Below are 19657 nucleotides of genomic sequence, written 5' to 3'. Positions count from 1 at the left end.
TCGTGGGTTCGATTCCCACGGGGGGCCAGCACAGAAAAAAAAAAATTGTATGAAATGTATGCATTCACTACTGTAAGTCGCTCTGGATAAGAGCGTCTGCTAAATGACGTAAATGTAAATGTAAATACATCCCACCAGATATGCCACCAGGGGTCTTTTCACAGTCCCCAGGTCCAGAACAAACTCAAAGAAATGTACAGTATTATCCAGAGCCATGAGGGCATGGAACTCCCTTCCATCTTATATAGCACAAGTATTTTTTTTTTTAATAAAGCAGCACCTCACTGCACAATGCCTCTCCCTCTACTTGTGTGTATGTACTGACATGTATGTGTAACTGATGGATGCACACACACACACACACACACACACACACACACACACACACACACACACACACACACACACACACACACACACACACACACACACACACACACACACACACACACTCCATGTTATTGTTTTTAAATATACTGCTCAAAAAAATAAAGGGAACACTTAAACAACACATCCTAGATCTGAATGAAAGAAATAATCTTATTAAATACTTATTTATTTACATAGTTGAATGTGCTGACAACAAAATCACACAAAAATAATCAATGGAAATCCAATTTATCAACCCATGGAGGTCTGGATTTGGAGTCACACTCAAAATTAAAATGGAAAACCACACTACAGGCTGATCCAACTTTGATGTACGTGCAGTATCTCTACGTGCTCACTCATTTTCTGCACATCTATCATTCCAGCATTTAATTGCTATATTGTAATTATTTCGCCTTATTTAGTGCCTTACCTCCCTTATCCTACCTCATTTGCACACCCTGTATATAGACTTTTTCTATTGTATTATTGACTGTATGTTTGTTTATTCCATGTGTAGCTCTGTGTTGTTGTTTGTGTCGCACTGCTTTGCTTTATCTTGTCCAGGTCACAGTTGTAAATGAGAACTTGACCTCAACTGGCCTACCTGGTAAAAAAAAAAGTGAAATAAATATAAAAAACAGAGATCAATCATCAATTAAACTACATCAGATAGCTCGCTATGGCCCACTGCCTAAAGTTCAGTAGCCGAAGTCTACGCCCCTTCGTCTGTGATTGGTCAACAGTATGGATTCTTTAATGAAGTGTTTGTCGTCATTCAACGGCAGACGACTTGTTTTCATGCACAGTTTTTCACTTGAGAAATACTGCATCAAACATCTCAGACTAAGACGTCAACATTAATGACAGAATTCTTGATTATGCGAGGCACTGAAGTTCGCTTCGCCTAGGTGAGTTCTGCTAGGAGCAAACCGAAACTAGTATTCAGATGCCTTAATAGTATCCCACCCAGAATCCTCCACATGGGGTCCCTTAGGTGAGGAGTGTTAATGTCTCATCCTCTCCTCTCCTCTCCTCTCCTCTCCTCTCCTTCCCTTTCCCTCCTGTCCTTTCTTCCACTGTAACGGTTGTCGTCGGGAATAGAGGACCAAAACGCAGCAGGAATGTGGATGCTCATCTTGTCATTTATTTTTAAATAAAGAGAACACCAAATTAACAAACCGAAAAACGCACAAACAACAAAACAGTCTTGTCAGGCTCACACAGGCAAAACAAGAAACAATCTCCCACAAACACTACACCAAACAATTACCCATATATAGGACTCTCAATCAGAGGCAACGAGAAAACACCCGCCTCCAATTGAGAGTCCAACCCCAATAAACCAGACATAGAAATACAAAAGACTAGAGACCACATAGAAATACAAACATAGAACATTACCCAAAACCCTGGAAAATAATAAATCAAATGCCCTACTAAATAAACCACCACCCCAAACCACAAAACAAATACCCTCTGCCACGTCCTGACCAAACTACAATAACAAATAACCCTTATACTGGTCAGGACGTGACATCCACTCTTCTCCTCCACCTCTCATCCTCTCTCATCTGCTTTCCTCTCCTCTTCCCCTGTCAGTACAGTAATTAGCTCAGAGGCTCAGAAAGGAGGGAACAGATGAGCCCTGATGCAGGGCGGGAGAGAAGAAGAGAAGAAGGGAGGAGAGTAGTGATGAAGGGGAGGAACTGAGGGGATTCATGTTCAGGTGGTCTAAGTTCAGGAGGAGTTCACTGTAAATGTAACTTTCTGGACTCTTAGTGCCGCCGCAGTCAGCAACCTTTCAGATGCTCCATCTGTGTTCCATGCCTCTGTAAGAAAAGCTAAATGGAGGCCTGACAGCTCTCGCTCAATACAGAGCACAATCACTGCCGGAGCCAGATACCTATCAGTACACCCACCCTCACCTCATTCACACGCTCCCTCCAACTGGCTCTCTGTCACTTTTTATTCTGCAACTATCCTCCCTGGCATCTGCACCACTACAGTATATCCTCCTGTTCCCTCTGCCTCAGCTCTATAACAACCCAGTGTATAGGGTGATTTGCTGACGCTCTGTGTTTGTAAATTGTGTGTTTGCCTGAGATGAATACATATTTTTGAGATGATAAAGATTAGATGTCTAATAAGAGATAATCTCACTCTCTCTCACACACATTTTCTCTCTGTTTGTCCTTCCTTCACTCTCTGTTCCCTCTGCTATGCTCTGCGACTTAGGGTAGATGAAGGTGTCAGGTTAGATGGGATCAATAGGGGACTTGTCAGGACTCAAGTTGGAGAGCATTAGTGGGGGGCCCAGGTCGAGAAACAGCATGTCAGTTTTTCTAATCGATGCCATAATTACTTCTCCTCCCTACAAAGGCCACCCAAGACTCGCTCAATTGTTTACTCAGTATTTCCTTCATCTCCTGTTGATTCACCGAACAAATGACATGTGTAAGAGTGTGTGTGTGTGCATGTGAGAGAGGGGGGGAGAAAGGTAGAGTCATGAGCGAGAGGGATGGAGACCAGAAGTGCGTTCAGTTCGCTTGAATGTTTGCTATGTTGTGGATTTTTTTGTACTGAATGATACGTTTCCCCCAAACTTTCTTTTACGTTCTTGAACAGACTTTGAGGTATGTTTACTCCCGTTTGGTGGGTGTGGAAAGGTGTGGCTTGAAGCAATGAGTGACTTATTTAAAGGGCAGTGGCCATGCTGACAGTATTCCCCAACTGACAACCCAACCCCTCCCTTTTTTCAATTAAATGTTCCAGAATGTAAAAACGTACTGAACCCAGCCCAGAAGTTGAATGGTGTGCTAGTGTGTGACAGCTTGAGTTTAAGTGGAGGTGTGTTTTGTGCATGAGATTAACGACCTTTAAAGTGCCATTTTGTCTCCATTCTGATGCGCTGCTGTTGGGGCTGCTCTTGTACAGATGACCTGCCCCTGTTAATTACCTCGTTAATGACTCATCCTCGTTAATGATGTTTGCAGTCTCTGGAGCAACGAAATTAGCAGAGGACATGGGGCAGGCAGGAGAGAAAAAAAAGGGGGAAATGGTAAAAAGCAAACATTAAAGTGCTTGGGATTAGTGGGAGGGGTTCTGCTGGAGAGCTCTCTTGTGCGGTAGAGGACACATTCTGAAAATGGCTTCAAACAGGAATCTTTTAGTCAATCAAAAGGACTGGATTTCCCTGTGGAATAGCAGCTCAGAGAGAGAGATCATGTCCATCATTGAGAATAGCTCCCATTCCTTCTTTGTTCAAAAGCACATGTACATTCTTAAAAAGAAAGGTTATATCTGGAACCTAAAAGTTTTTTTGGGCTGTCAGCATAGGAGAACCCTTTGAAGAACCCTTGTTAGTTCCAAGTATAATTGTTTTGGGTTTTGGGAACCCAAAATGGTTCTACCTGGAACCAAAAAGGTTTTACCTGGAACCAAAATGGGGACAGTCGCATTTTGGAACCCTTTTTTCTAAGAGTGTCTAAGAGTGTACTGTAGCCTATACACATATACTGTATGTCAGTAAAATGTGACTTGAATTGGTTATAGAGGACATTCGAGTCATCCTTTGTCCATTAATGTAGCAAGATATGAGTTTCTCCTCACACTCATACAACTACCTCTAAAGTGAAGACTGACGTATGCTGACCTACTGTACACCTTATTACACAGTGAAGGTTTTCTTCCTGGTCTGTATACAAACACATCATATGTGCATGCTATAGATGTGTACACATACACATGCACTCATCCTTATTTCACCCCATACACACCTCATGTGAACATACACATGTACTCACCCAATACAGCTCTATAACAACCCAGTGATTGGCCAGTAGAAGCTGCAGCCTCACCTTGTCCTCACTGTACCCCAGTCATAATAATGTGTTTGTATCATGTCACCGGGCTGTACCAATTGCCAACGTTTTGTACAGTGATAATGGATCATTTGTTACACTGGGGCTCATGGGAAGAGAGATGAGTTGACATGGGCAAGGAGAGCTCAAGGATAGCGTGGCAGCCATTCCCTGTGTTCATTCGAGTTGTTCTGTCCTGTGATAGACTCATTGGCCACTCTGACCTTAATGACGTGCTGGAGTTGTTCTCTGTGTTATCCTCAGAACTGACGGTTGACTGATAGTCCCACACCCATTCCCAGGCCTCTCCTGCTCTGCTCTCCTCTACTCTGCCCGGCTCAAATGAAATGAATAAACACATTTTTGTATGAATACCGGTGGGATGGAAATGGCCTGAGGAAAGGGAGAGAAAGAGAGGAGGAGGTAGAGGGGGGAAAGCTGTTCAGCAGTCTGTCTTCAGTTCAACCCTGTCACATTCTCTGTTACGATGGTAATCATTCTCATTCAAAATGTTCTTTAAAAAGTTTTGCTCTAACTTTAGGTAAGTTAGACTATTGGCTGAGCTCTAAACTCATATGGAGATGGCTACTGTGCTCCTCTTGAGGGTATTAACCTGCACTGCAGATGTCTAGGCAGCGCTCTGCCTGATCAATCATTGTTATGCTGGCCGATTTACTCTGTTTATTGATTGTTTATCTTCTGTTCTCTTTTCCTACTCTCAGACTTTGTTGTATACTGATTTCAGACTGTACTTAAGAAACAGTGATACTGTTGTGTCCTGGTATCAGCTTGTTGCTGTGCCTGTCTGTACGTGTATACAACAGATATGGTTTTCCCAAATGTGGATCTTAGAAAATAAAATGTCTCTTTTGCATACCTTGCTACATATTTCCTCTTTGGGTAAATCCATTTGAATTCAATCACTTTCTGACAGCACCCCTTTTGATTTGAATGAAACCTTCCATACATATTTGCCCATTGTAGAAGTGCTCAGAGAGTGACTTTTTGGACCTGAATGCCAAAACAAGAAATGAAGGTGCTCAAAGTTGACCTATTTTGCATACTCACCATACCATGAGACATCCATGTCTTCATCACTGGAAATGATAGACGGTTGACATTGATCTAATTAAAAAGCTTACAAACAGGGTTGTTGAACTATCTTTTGAATTGAAAAAAAAAGTTTTTAACGTTAAACGTCAATGATCAAAATGTTTTAAATATTCGCATATGTTGTAGCTTAAACCCTATTTTATATAATCAGAAGTTGTTGTGTTGTGCCCGCCATCGGTTGAGACACAACATACTCTTGAATACAGGGTTTTTAAATCAAAAGGAGGGATGCTGTCAAAAGGTGATTGAGTTCATATGGATTTACCTCTTCTCTCTTGTAATAGTGTGAAGATGGTGCTGCTGTGGACTGCTGGAGACATCTTCAAGACGGCATACTTTGTGATGAACGACAGCCCGTTTCAGTTCTGGGTGTGTGGGGCGGTCCAGATCCTTATCGACGTAGCCATCCTGCTGCAGGTGCTTTACTATGGACAGGACATCGGAGTCAAACTGGACTGAACCCTCATAACCTTCTCATACACCCATGCTCTTAACCAAACGTGTGCCTTACCATGTCTATTTTTTTAATTAGATAGAGAATACCAGAGAGTGTATGTTTTTGTCTTTGAGGCTATTTATTTGTTTTCATGGGTAATTTTTTGTGGTAGTAACTGAATGGTAGCAGAGGAGCCAGGCACTGTGTGTTTGTGTGCGTGTATATGTGTTTTTGCTTTTACTATCCTTGTGGGGACCAGAAGTTCTAACAAGGATAGTAAAACAAAGAAATAATTTGGACAAGTGGGGACATTTTGTGTGTGTGGGTGACTCCTTCATTGTGTTTTTAAGATTAAATATAGACATATGTATGTGTTTGTTAGTGTGTGGCGCCATGGGCATTCGTGGCACTTAGGTGCAGGGCAACACCACAGAATGTACACATTACAGTATATCTACAGGAAGCATGGGCCACATTCATCTCTCTAAAACAGCTATTTCTGGACAGTTTATATATGCTTTGTCTTACTATCACAGACGGGAGGTTTCTACTCACCAGGAAGAACTGCCTTTGACTCAGAGGGAAAGGAGAATGAACTGTATTGCAAAAATTGATACTTGGTATCACAGCTATCTAAATCAACAATTCTCCATTCCATCTTATCACCCACATACAGCACAATTATATAAGGATCCATTAAAACATAGTGTTAGTCTTGGATTTTTTTGCTAACGAGTACTCCTGCCATACTGAAGACGTTTCAATGGTCAGTTGTGAGGGAACATTGTAGAATAAATTGTTATGGTGTTCTGAGTCTGGCGATTTAGAGAGAAAATAATGGAGACTTCCCGGCTCATTTAGTCTGTGGTCACATCAGTGTCGGTCGTCAATTTCATGCTGTTTAGTTTTACTGAGCGCTATCTGAGAAGACTGAGCTGTGTCTTTCTGGTTGGGAACAGCTTTATTGTCATCAGAGGGACATTTAGTTTTCTCTCATTTGACGCCAGTCATGACCATCACAGTCCTCCTAAATGGTTTAACGCTATAGACACCCTGCTGGAATGAGGAAAGAGAGAGATGGATGATCAGCTGAATGAAAGTCTGTGCCTGCCTGCCTGTCTTCCTCAGATGTGACCTTTATGCATGGCCAGTCTGTATGTGGCTGTGGCCTCCCAGTGCTGAGACTGTGACAATAATTTGCATGGCTAATGTTTGCACAGCATGCAGAAAGACCCCCGTCCCGTTAGGTTTCCCATCAGTAGCTGACAGCCCTTCCTGCCTCTGCCTGGCAGTGTGAAGCTGAAAACCAGGGCAGATACAGGTAACTGCCAAAATAAAGGAAACACAACAAAAAGTGTCTTAATAGGGCGTTGGGCCACCACGAGCCAGAACAGCTTCAATGCACCTTGGCATAGATTCGACAAGTGTCTTGAACTCTACTGGAGGGATGCGACACCATTCTTCCTCGAGAAATTCCATAATTTGGTGTTTTGATGGTGGTGGAAAATGCTGTCTCAGGCACTGCTCCAGAATCTCCCATAAGTGTTAAATTGGGTTGAGATCTGGGGACTGAGATGTCCAAGGCATATGGCTTACATTGTTTTCATGCTCATCAAACCATTCAGTGACCACTTGTGCACTGTGGATGGGGGCATTGTCATCCTAAGGGAGAATAGCCATGGTAGCCAAAATAATGGCCTGCCCAGCATTTCTATACATGACCCACACCTGTGTTTAGGCACCTGCTTTCAATATACTTTGTATCCCTAATTTACTCAAGTGTTTCCATTATTTTGGCAGTTACCTGTAGATTGCCTGTAAAAAGTGTGTGATGCCATCCTCCACATAAAGAAAATAAATGTAGGCTTGACTTGAATTCTATTCATTTCAAGAGGTGTTAAGTTAGGTAGCTGGAAGGACCATACTCAAATCTAACTAATGGGTGCATCCCTCTGCCAAGGTGTTGCTGACGCCGCCAGATCTTACAACGCCTGGAAAGTTATTATACGTATCAGCTAACCACATCATATATTATAGCAATCTGTCAGTCGATGACACAGTCAATGACGTGGCATGAAAACACTGGTTGATGCATTCAATATCTAAGCAGGGGAACACAACCAAAACCTACCCCCAATCCCCAAATTATTTGATTCTGCATTTTTATGAACTGTATGTTCACATGGTTTTATTGTTTTAAAGTATACTTGGCAAAAACAATGACATTATTTATCATCATTCTTATATTGCCATATTATAGTCAGTTGGTACAAGAAGGCTTCTTGTGTTGTTTTCTTATTGCGTCTGTATCCTATCAGTTGCCTTCTTGTGATGTTTTCCCATAAGCTCAGATTGTCTGTGTGTTAATGTGTTCCTCCCTATGTTTAATATACTGGGTCTGGCTAGCCAGCCTTTTATTCCCCAGGAAATTAGGATAACCCTTCCAATGACAATCTATCAACCAACTCTTTATACCAACTCTTTATAGAGTATATGTTTTTGCCTTTAAACTTCAAACATACTGAAAGTATATTCATTGTTTTTAGATATGTGTTTGGGATATGTCCACATAAACTATGTGCTTTGTGTGGATGTCTGCTACTGTCAAAATGTTCCCAAAAAAGTCACATCTCAAGACTTTTACCAAACGGTGCTGTAATTACAGTTTGGTTGTAAAAAATGTTTTAGAGATGAGATATCTGCGTGGATAAACACTGTTTTAACATCAAAAGATGTACTTTCAAAATTGTGAGCTATGCCAAAGCTAAACTACATAGGAAATAATATATAAATGTGTTTTGTTGTAAGATCAGTTACTGTCCAAGTGGTCAAATTTACCAAAGTCTGTTGTAGGAAATAAAATTAAAGTGTGTATCTAGGAAATGCTTGTATTTACCCAAACATTCATTCTTATAAACCATTCATAGCAACAGCTGGTCATTTGTCATATTTCTGTAAGGTGATGTGTGTACAGAGTGAGGCGACGGCCAAGTATTTATTTGTGTCGGTTTGATGAGAGTAGGAATACCTGCCTGTGAAACACTGTTCAAATCCTATATTCCAAGCCTCTTCTCCCTGTCATGGTGCAGATGAACTGGGAGATGAATATTCATTAAGAAGCTTCTTCTCCACTCCTGGGTAATGTATTACCATAGCTCCCTATAGGTCTATGTAGAGGAGGTCCAGGGGGACGGTATGTCCAGGAGGAGATTGGTAGAACATGAAATATTAAAACCTGAGGGAGGGACGGTCTCTAGATTATAGATGAGATATGTCTCTCCTCTCTAATATTCTACATGTTCCACACTTCTAGACAGGCCCAGCCATTAATGATGCTGTGACACATTGTCAATGCTGGGTAATCATCCTTGACTCTGGGCCGAGGTGTGCAGGGTGGGATAGGGGTATTTGATATTTTATTAGGATCCCCATTAGCTTTACAAAAGCAGCAGCTACTCTTCCTGGGGTCCACATAAAACATGAAACATGACATAATACAGAGCATTAATAGACAAGAACAGCTCTAGAACAGAACTATATCAATTTTAAAAAGGCACAGGTAGCCTAAATATCAATACATACACACAAACTATGAAGGTCAAATAGGGGGTGTTGCTTTATCTGTTTTTTAAACCAGGTTTGCTGCTCATTTGAGCAATATGCAATAATGTCTCTATATAATACTGTATGCATTATTGAATTTGTTATGGATTTGGGGATTGTGAAAAGACCCCTGGTGGCATGTCTGGTGGGGTAAATGTGTGTGTGTCAGAGCTGTGTGTAAGTTGACTATGCAAACAATTTGTGATTTTCAACACATTAAAGTTTCTTATAAAAATAAGTGATGCAATCAGTCTCCCCTCAACTTTTAACCAAGAGAGACTGGCATGCATAGTATTTATATTAGCCCTCGGATTACAATGATGAGCAAGACGTGCCCTCTGTTCTGGGCCAGCTGCATCTAAACTAGGTCTTTCCTTGCAGCACTCAACCACACGACTGGACAATAATCAAGATTAGACAAACTAGATCCTGCAGGACTTGCTTTTTGGAGTGTGATGTCAAAAAAGCAGAGCCTCTCTTTATTACGGAAAGATCTCTCCCCATCTTTACAACCATTGAATCTACAGTATATGTTTTGGCCATGACAGTTTACAATATAAGGTAACACCAAGTAATTTAGTCTCCTCAACTTGTTCAACAGCCACAGCATTCATTACCAGATTCAGCTGAGGTCTAGAACTTAGGGAATGATATGTACCAAATACAATGCTCTTAGTTTTAGAGATGAAGAAGTGGTGTTCCATGCTGGGAGCAGGACAGGCCGAGTCCAGGCAGCCACACAGCCCTTCCCCATGATGGATGACCTCATCTGGCTCTGACTGTGGCCTCAACAGGTAGCCCTGTGACTGAGAGCTTGGCAGAGCATGTTACTGTTCACCTTAAAGCACATACTGTAACTCTGACCTAACATATAGTCTAGGCCAAGAAAACAGCTGAGCTCACCTAAAAATATAATGGAATAGTATGAAACCTAAAGGCATTATGGTTGGTAATTCCACCTACTTCACAGTATTTTGGGAGTCAAACTGACTGAGCAACCCTCCCATCTCAAATTGGTTTTCTGTGGCAAGATTTATGAAACTGTTGCCCTTAGCTTTTTTGGGGGTATTTTATTAGGATCCCCATCAGCTGTTGCAAAAGCAGCAGCTACTCTTCCTGGGGTCCACACAAAACATGAAACATAATACAGAATGGCATAATACAGAACATCAATAGACAAGAACAGCTCAAGGACAGAACTACAGACATTTTTAAAAGGCACACGTAGCCTACATATCAGTGCATACACACCAACTATTTAGGTCAAACGGGAGAGACGTTTGCCGTGAGGTGTTGCTTTATCTGTTTTTTGAAACCAGGTTTACTGTTTATTTGAGCAATATGAGATGGAAGGAAGTTCCATGCAATAAGGGCTCTATATAACACTGTATGCTTTCAATTTGTTCTGGATTTGGGGACTGTGAAAAGACCCGTGTGTCACGCCCTGGCCATTGAGAGGGTTTTGGTTCTCTATTTTTGGTTAGGCCAGGGTGTGACTAGGGTGGGCGTTCTATGTTCCTTTTTCTATGTTGGTGTATTACTTTGTTTCGGCCGTGTATGGCTCTCAATCAGGAACAGCTGTAGATCGTTGTTGCTCATTGAGAGTCATACATAGGCAGCCTGTTTTTCCTTTGGGGTTTGTGGGTGAATATTTTCCTGTTTAGTTTTGTATCCTGACAGAACTGTTGCTGGTCGTTTTTTGGTTTATTTTTGTATAGTGTTCATTCGGTCCATTAAATTCATTTAAGATTAACACATCCTCCGCTGCACCTTGGTCTCATTTTGACGACGGACGTTACACCGTGGTGGTATGTCTGGTGGGATAAGTGTGTGTGTCAGAGCTGTGTGCATGTTGATTATGCAAACAATTTGGAATTTTCAACACATGAATGTTTCTCATAAAAAGAAGAAGTGATGCAGTCAGTCTCTCCTCAAGTCTTAGCCAAGAGAGACTGGCATGCATAGTATTTATATCGGCCCTCTGACTACAATGAAGAGCAAAACGTGCCGCTCTGTTCTGGGCCAGCTGCAGCTTAACTATGTCTTTCCTTGCTGCACTGGACCACACGACTGGACAATAATCAAGAATAGACAAAACTAGAGTCTGCAGAACTTGCTTTTTGGAATGTGGTGTCAAAAAATCTGAGCATCTCTTTATTCCGGCCAGACCTCCCCATCTTTACAACCATTGAATCTGTATGTTTTGACCATGACAGTTTACAATCTAAGGTAACGACAAGTAATTTAGTCTCCTCAACTTGTTCAACAGCCACACCATTCATTACCAGATTCAGCTGAGTTCTAGAACTTAATGAATGATTTGTACCAAATACAATGCTCTTAGTTTTAGAGATGTTCAGGACCAGTTTATTTCTGGCCACCCATTCACTACTATTTTTCCCGTCTGAGATTAAGTTTGGAGTGGAAAAATAATCTTCTGTGTAGAGATTTATGTTTGTATTAACTGGCTGTTACAGGTGGTGTCCCACAGGAAACGTAGGCTCCCAGAGTGCAGTGTGTATTTATTACAGGAAAAGGCTAGATGTGTCATATTTCAAGAGGACATTGCTGTTATGTCCGAGTCAGTAAGCAAGATGGAAGTAAACAGCTAAGCAACAACAAAGACTTAGTGACGGGTGGATGTGGTTTTTTGATTGGAGAGATGGGGCTTGGGGCTAAGATACTGCTCTTTCTACTCTGAAAGGAAATCAAGGACTTAGAGATTAACTCAACACTAGATATGGGAAGGGAAATGTAGTAGTTGCCTGGCTACCCAGACTCTTTGCTCAGGCCAAACGCTGCGCCACGCCCACAACATTAGTTTCCTCTCCAGAATGAGTCTAGATTTGAGTACCTACCCGAACCTTCACCGAATGTAAACACATTCGGGGACGTCTGATTGGTACAGAAACTGAGGGGTTGGGCCAGAGCCAGAACACATGTTGGTAAAGTGGCGGTTTGAAAATTGGCTTTGATACTCTGATTGGTTAGAGATGACTTTGTTTCGTACAGTGACCCTAGTGCACCTCATCATAACAAACGACTTCAATGATGGCAGTCTCAGACTAAAGTATGTAGCGAATGACAGAGCAGTGGAACAATTTAGTTTGAGTCATCAGGATAATGTTGAAGTATTTTGTCATGCAACACATTCTGCAGGTGACTTTCTCCAGGCCATCAACTCAAATCAAATTGTCTGTGAAGTTATGTGACGAACAAGGCTGTCTTCTCCATCGCCGTTTCAAGTTCACTCCTCCAGGCATGTTAACAACTCTGTAATAACCTGAAGATCCCACCATCTACCATTTATTTACCAGGCCAACCACCCCTTAATAACCCATTACTGCCTGACCCTGGGTAATGAATGACGTGGGCAGACACAGTGGATGTGGGGAGGTAGAAAGGCACAGGAGTCATATATTTAAACCTTCCTAAGTGCCCCTCTCTCTGGGCCCGGGCTAAATGACTCAATATGTTAGTGTAATGAGAAGGGCCATGCGAGAGGCTGGGAGAGAGAGGGTGAAATATCTGCCCTGTCACTGGACTGCAGCTGCTCGCCTGACTGGAACGTTGGGGTTGTTTCCCATATGTTTCCAGGATTCAAGGGGAGGTGGAAGCCATGCATTTTTCTCCTTATTACTTTAGCTTTCGCGGCTCTTTTTTCCTCGTTGGTATGAAAGGTCACGCGTCGATCCATGCACACCAGCTGTTTCTCCCTGCAAAGACAAAGTAGAGCAGCAATCTCAGCAGACAGGGAAGTTGCTCTTGCTGAAACCCTCACACTGTGCTCCACTCCTTCATCTGCTCAGTAGAGCTTTTCCCTGAAGAGGAGAGACCACCAAGGCTTTTCTCCTTCATACGCCATGTCACCGCCTCATAAATGCATCCCCTAAGCAATTAGCCCTGAATTAGATTGAGGTCAATTTCAGTGATTCCCAGTAGACTCCATTCCATTGTGTTTCAGTTTTTGTGTAACATTTTAATCAATTCCAATTTCTCTCCCACCGATTCCAATTATTTTTCATCAATTCAAATTCAAATTAAACAACCTCTAATCGGGCGGTTAAACATACCACTGTGACTACATTGGGATGTGCGGACTATTAATCTGGTACAGGAGCTATTTCTGCTCTCAGGTAATTATAACTCCCATTCATGCACTTTATAAGTTTATGATGCAGCACAGGCCTCCCTCTGCATCACCATTCTCCCCCTGTAATAAAAAAAGTGCAGTTTAGGAATTTGAGCGTGGTGGTGATGCATATATCAATGTGACTGATATGGGTCATAACCATCACCAGGCTGTTAGTATTTCACTCATACGTGAAGCAGGGAAATTCCTGAGAGTCATGGCTGTCACAGTCAATAGGATCCGAACACCCTTACTGTGGATCTGTGGGACCAGGGAGGTAAAGGAACAGAAGGGTTGGCTGTGCATTTTTGTCTGATAATTTACCGCTGTGTATTTTGGGTTTGCTCAGTAGGTTTCTGCCAGTGCCAGGATGTGATGCACAAATGTTGGTGATGCTCTTGAGATGTCCTCTCTTCCCCTCCCCTGAGAAACTGGGATGGGATGGTGTCAAGGGCTTGCTGGGAAAACTCCTGAACTCTCCACGTGCCCAATGCCAATGTGGTCTTTTTACCCCCTTATACACCTCTCACTAATGGAGAGTCATTGCACATGCTGCCTATCTAACACACACACACACACACACACACACACACACACACACACACACACACACTGCCTTGCTTTAACCTCTGTAACAATGACGTGTCAATAATTATGGCATACTGTGTGTCATTTGTATTAAAAAGGCAGTTCCCCCTTCACTCTTCCCTCTGTTTCTGGTCCCAAGGGGAAACATGCTAAGATGTAGTTAACATGATTAGATTCTTTAGAGCAGGTCCTTTGTAGTGAATTGTCACGACTCTCGCCGAAGTCGGCCCCTCTCCTTGTTTGGGCGGCGTTCGGAGGTCGACGTCACCGGCTTACTAGTTGCCACCGATCGATGTTTCACTGTTCGTTTGGTTTTGTCTTTATTGTGTACACCTGTTTTTCATTTCGCTAATCATGTTCATTATTTAACCTCTGCATTTCCCGTTTGTCTTGTTGGTGATTGTTTGTCTGTTTTGTGTAGTTGGAGGTGTTTCTCCAAACAATGTATTTTTCTATGAGAAGATTTAGTGATATTTTTAGTAAACACGTTTGTTTACCTTAATTCCTGTGTCCTGCGCCTGACTCCTCCACTTCTCTAAGAAAACCATTACAGAATCACCGACCCCACAATGGAGTCAGCAGGAGCAGCCAGCCCTCCTATTCGTATAGCGCGTTCAGCAGCAGGCGAGTATGATTCAGAATCTTATGACTGCCATGGATTGCGTGCTGCTGACCATGGAGAGAGTGGAGAGTAAAGGATGTCCCGTCGACCCGGCCACACCACCGCCCGGCGCACCTCTGGATCATACCCAACCGCCGTCTATATCCGGTGGGATTCGGCTCTCGCTCCCGGGAGCGTATGACGGAGCAGCTGCCGGGTGTCAGGGGTTCCTACTCCAGCTGGACCTCTACCTGGCGGCTGTCCAGCCGCCGCCCTCGGGACGCGAGAGAGTGAGCGCCCTCATCTCCTGTTTGACTGGTAAAGCCCTGGAGTGGGCCAACGCCATCTGGGAGGTGGAAGATCCGACTCGGGATAACTACGAGGACTTCTCCCGCCGCTTTTGGGCAGTATTTGATCATCCACCAGAAGGAAGAGCGGCGGGAGAGCGCTTGTTACATTTAAGGCAGGAGATGAGGAGTGCTCGGGAGTTTGCACTGGATTTTAGAACTCTGGCGGCTGGTGCGGGATGGAATGAGCGGGCCCCGATCGATCACTACAGGTGTGGTTTGCGAGAGGACGTTCGTAGGGAGCTAGCCTGCAGGGACACCACCCTCCACCTGGACCAGCTGGTGCACTTATCTATCCAGCTGGATAACCTGCTGGCCTCCCGCGGACGTCCGGATCGGGGTCCGTTGGTTCCATCCTCCAGTCCCTTAGACCCAACACCGATGGAGTTGGGCGGGGCTGGTACTAGGGAGACCGGAGGGGGAACCGTTCCTTGCACCAGAGGTGACCGCAGAGGACACACTGCTGGTCGGTGCTGGGGAGGTTTTCCAGGTAGTCGAGGTGTTAGGCGGAACACTGGTGGTTCATCTCAGGTGAGTAGGCACACGACTCACCCAGACCCCCCTGTTGCTCACATGTGGTTATCTATAAGATTTCCGTGGTTTTCCCCGCATTCCCAGCATAAGGCGCTAGTAGATTCAGGCGCAGCTGGGAACTTTATTGATCGGTCCTTGGCCAATAGATTAGGGATCCCTATTGTTCCCGTTGATGTTCCCTTCCCTATACATGCCCTAGATAGTCGTCCTTTGGGGTCGGGGCTGATTAGGGAGGTCACAGTTCCCATTGCTATGGTAACGCAGGGGAGTCATGAAGAGAGTATTAGTCTCTTTCTGATTGACGCTCCTGCGTTTCCCGTTGTGTTAGGGCTTCCCTGGTTGGCTTCTCATGATCCTATTATTTCGTGGCAACAGAGGGTTCTCAAGGGATGGTCCTGTTAGTGTTCAGGGAGGTGTTTAGGTGTTTCCTTAGGTGCCACTACGGTGGAAAGTCCAAACCAGGTTTCCACCATGCACATTCCTCCCGAATATGCCGATTTGGCAATCGCCTTCTGTAAAAGGAAGGCGACTCAATTACCACCCCATCGACCGGGGGATTGTGCGATAAATCTCCTGGAGGGTGCTGCACTTCCCAGGAGTCACATGTATCCTCTGTCACAGGAGGAGACGGCGGCTATGAAAACATATGTCGCTGAATCTCTGGGACAGGGATGCATTCGGCCCTCCATTTCACCTGGATGGAGGTTTACGCCCGTGCATTGACTATCGAGGTTTGAACCAGATTACTGTTAAAAACAGTTACCCGCTGCCTCTGATCGCCAGTATGACAGAGTCATTGCTCGGGGCGCGCTTCTTCACAAAATGGACCTCAGGAGCGAATACAACCTGGTGCGTATCAGGGGAGGGGATGAGTGGAAGACGGCATTTAGCACTACTTCTGGGCACTATGAGTACCTCGTCATGCCGTATGGGTTAATGAATGCTCCATCCGTCTTCCAATCATTTGTGGATGAGATCTTCAGGGACCTGCACGGGCGGGGTGTAGTGGTGTATATAGATGATATTCTCATATACTCCACCACCCGCGCTGAGCATGTGTCCCTTGTGCGTACGGTGCTTGGTCGACTGTTGGAGCATGACCTTTACGTCAAGGCGGAGAAATGTCTGTTCTTTCAACAGTCCGTCTCCTTCCTTGGGTACCGTTTGTCCACGTCAGGGGTGGAGATGGAGACTGACCGCATTTCAGCCGTGCGTAATTGGCCGACTCCAACCACGGTAAAGGAGGTGCAGCGGTTTTTAGGGTTTGCCAACTACTACCGGAGGTTTATCCGGGGCTTTGGCCAGGTGGCGGCTCCCATTACCTCCTTACTGAAGGGGGGACCGGTGCGATTGCGGTGGTCGGCTGAGGCGGACAGAGCTTTTGCTAACCTGAAGGCTCTGTTTACCACGGCTCCAGTGCTGGCGCATCCTGATCCCTCCTTAGCGTTCATAGTTGAGATGGATGCATCCGAGGCTGGAATAGGGGCTGTGCTATCTCAGCGCTCGGGTAAACCACCAAAACTCCGCCCCTGTGCTTTCTTTTCGAAGAAGCTCAGCCCGACGGAGCAAAACTATGATGTGAGGGATAGGGAGTTGTTAGCTGTTGTCGGGGCTCTGAAAGCGTGGAGACATTGGCTTGAGGGGGCTAGACACCCTTTCCTCATTTGGACTGACCACCGAAATCTGGAGTATATTCGAGCAGCGAGGAGACTGAACCCTCGCCAGGCTAGGTGGGCTATGTTTTTCACACGCTTTTCTTTCACTCTTTCCTATAAACCAGGTTCCCAGAACGTCAAGGCAGACGCACTGTTCTGGCTGTATGATACAGAGGAGCGGTCCACAGAGCCCACTCCCATAATTCCAGCCTCATGCCTGGTGGCACCGGTGGTATGGGAGGTGGACACGGACATCGAACGGGCGTCACGTGCAGAACCCACTCCCTCCCAGTGTCCCGTTGGGCGCGTGTACGTGCAGTTTGATGTTCGCGATCGTTTGATCTGTTGGGCCCACACATCACCCTCCTCTGGTCATCCTGGTATAGGTCGGACGGTGCGCTGCCTTACGGTGAAGTACTGGTGGCCCACGTTAGCCAAGGACGTGAGGGTTTATGTCTCCCCCTGTTCGGTATGCGCACAAATTACAACCCCTTCCCGTTCCGCAACGACCGTGGTCACACCTATCGGTGGATTTCGTGACGGATCTTCCCCCGTCATGGGGTAACACCACGATCCTGGTTGTTGTGGATCGGTTTTGTTAGTCCTGCCGTCTCCTTCCTTTGCCCGGTCTCCCTACGGCTCTACAGACTGCGGAGGCCCTATTCACCCATGTATTCCGGCACTACGGGGTGCCTGAGGATATAGTCTCTGATCGGGGTCCCCAATTTACATCTAGAGTCTGGAGGGCGTTTATGGAACGCCTGGGGGTCTCGGTCAGCCTTACCTCAGGGTTCCACCCCGAGAGTAACGGGCAGGTGGAAAGAGTCAACCAAGAGGTGGGTAGATTTCTGCGGTCCTATTGCCAGGACTGGCCGGGAGAGTGGGCATCATTTATCCCTTGGGTGGAGATGGCCCAAAATTCCCTACGCCACTCTTCCACTAACCTTACCCCTTTTCAGTGTGTGCTAGGGTATCAGCCGGTCCTGGCACCATGGCATCAGAGCCTGATCGAGGCTCCTGCGATGGATGAATGGTTTCGGCACTCGGAGGAGACATGGAACGCTACCCATGTACGTCTTCAACGAGCCATCAGGCGGCAAAAGGCGAGTGCCGACAGCCACCGCAGTGAGGCCCCGGTTTATGCACCGGGGGATCGGGTCTGGCTCTCGACCCGAAACCTGCCCCTTCACCTGCCCTGCTGGAAGCTGCATCCACGGTTTGTGGGGCCATTTAAAGTCCTGAGGAGATTGAACGAGGTTTGTTATAGGTTACAACTTCCCCCTGATTATCATATTAACCCCTCGTTCCATGTGTCTCTCCTCAGGCCGGTGGTGACTGGTCCGCTCCAGCAGTCTGAGGTACGGGAGGTTCCTCCGCCCCCTCTGGACATCGAGGGGGCCCCGGCATATACCGTACGAGCCATTATGGACTCCAGACACCGGGCGAGGGGCCTTCAGTACTTCGTGGAGTGGGAGGGGTATGGCCCGGAGGAGCGAAGCTGGGTACCGGCGGAAGACATCCTGGATCCGTCATTAATCAAGGATTTTCACCGCTTCCGTCCGGATCGCCCTGCTCCCCGTCCTCCGGGTCGTCCCCGAGGCCGGTGTCGGCGCGCTGCTGGAGCCGCGCGTCAGGAGTGGGGTACTGTCACAACTCTGTCACGACAACTGCCGAAGCCGGCCCCTCTCCTTGTTCGGGCGGCGTTCGGCGGTCGACGTCACCGGCTTACTAGTTGCCACCGATCAATGTTTCACTGTTCGTTTGGTGTTGTCTTTATTGTGTACACCTGTTTTTCATTTCGCTAATCATGTTCATTATTTAACCTCTGCATTTCCTGTTTGTCTTGTCGGTGATTGTTTGTCTGTTTTGTGTAGTTGGAGGTGTTTCTCCAAACAATGTATTTTTCTATGAGAAGATTTATTGATATTTTTAGTAAACACGTTTGTTTACCTTAATTCCTGTGTCCTGCGCCTGACTAGTCCACTTCTCTAAGAAAACCATTACATGAATGCATTGGAAGCATGTTTGTTAGTAACGATGGATAGGCAATTTAATTTCTGTGCTCTTAACTTACATCAAGTTAATCATATATTGAAATAGAATATTAATTGAATACTACTGACAGACTTTCAATCGAATCATATTTGAGTGTGTCCTCTGTGACAGTGTGACAGGTCTGTGACAGTTCAGTGTTGGACTTTGTGTACAGTATACGGCGGCTATGTATGAATAGCCATTTTAACATATTCATTTAGTTTTTTTACATCAATAATTGTCTTTTTTTATTTAAAAAATGTAATTTTTGATACAAAAAAATATATGATAATGACCTTCATGGGGGTGGGATTACATGCTCCTACATACAGTTGCTAGTGAAGGTCTACACACCCCTTGCAGTCTTCACATTTAGCTGCCT

The 19657-nt window shown here is 45.0% G+C and overlaps 1 protein-coding gene across 3 annotated transcripts in view; it reads left to right on the top strand.

Moving 5' to 3' along the window:
- LOC115151915 (PQ-loop repeat-containing protein 1) overlaps positions 1–8713 on the top strand; it is a 102531-nt gene extending 93818 nt beyond the window's left edge. For all 3 annotated transcript variants that reach the window (XM_029696260.1, XM_029696259.1, XM_029696258.1), the window contains exon 5: positions 5630–8713. In XM_029696260.1, coding sequence (XP_029552120.1) covers positions 5630–5804 — 175 coding nt within the window. In that variant the 3' untranslated portion in view covers positions 5805–8713. The remainder of the gene's footprint in view (positions 1–5629) is intronic.
- Positions 8714–19657: the final 10944 nt, after the last annotated feature.

The sequence above is a fragment of the Salmo trutta genome, chromosome 17, assembly GCF_901001165.1.
Source record: "Salmo trutta chromosome 17, fSalTru1.1, whole genome shotgun sequence".
Classification (NCBI taxonomy): domain Eukaryota; kingdom Metazoa; phylum Chordata; class Actinopteri; order Salmoniformes; family Salmonidae; genus Salmo; species Salmo trutta.
Note: the sequence above shows the minus strand (reverse complement) of the source record. Positions and strands in the feature narration are given on the sequence as shown.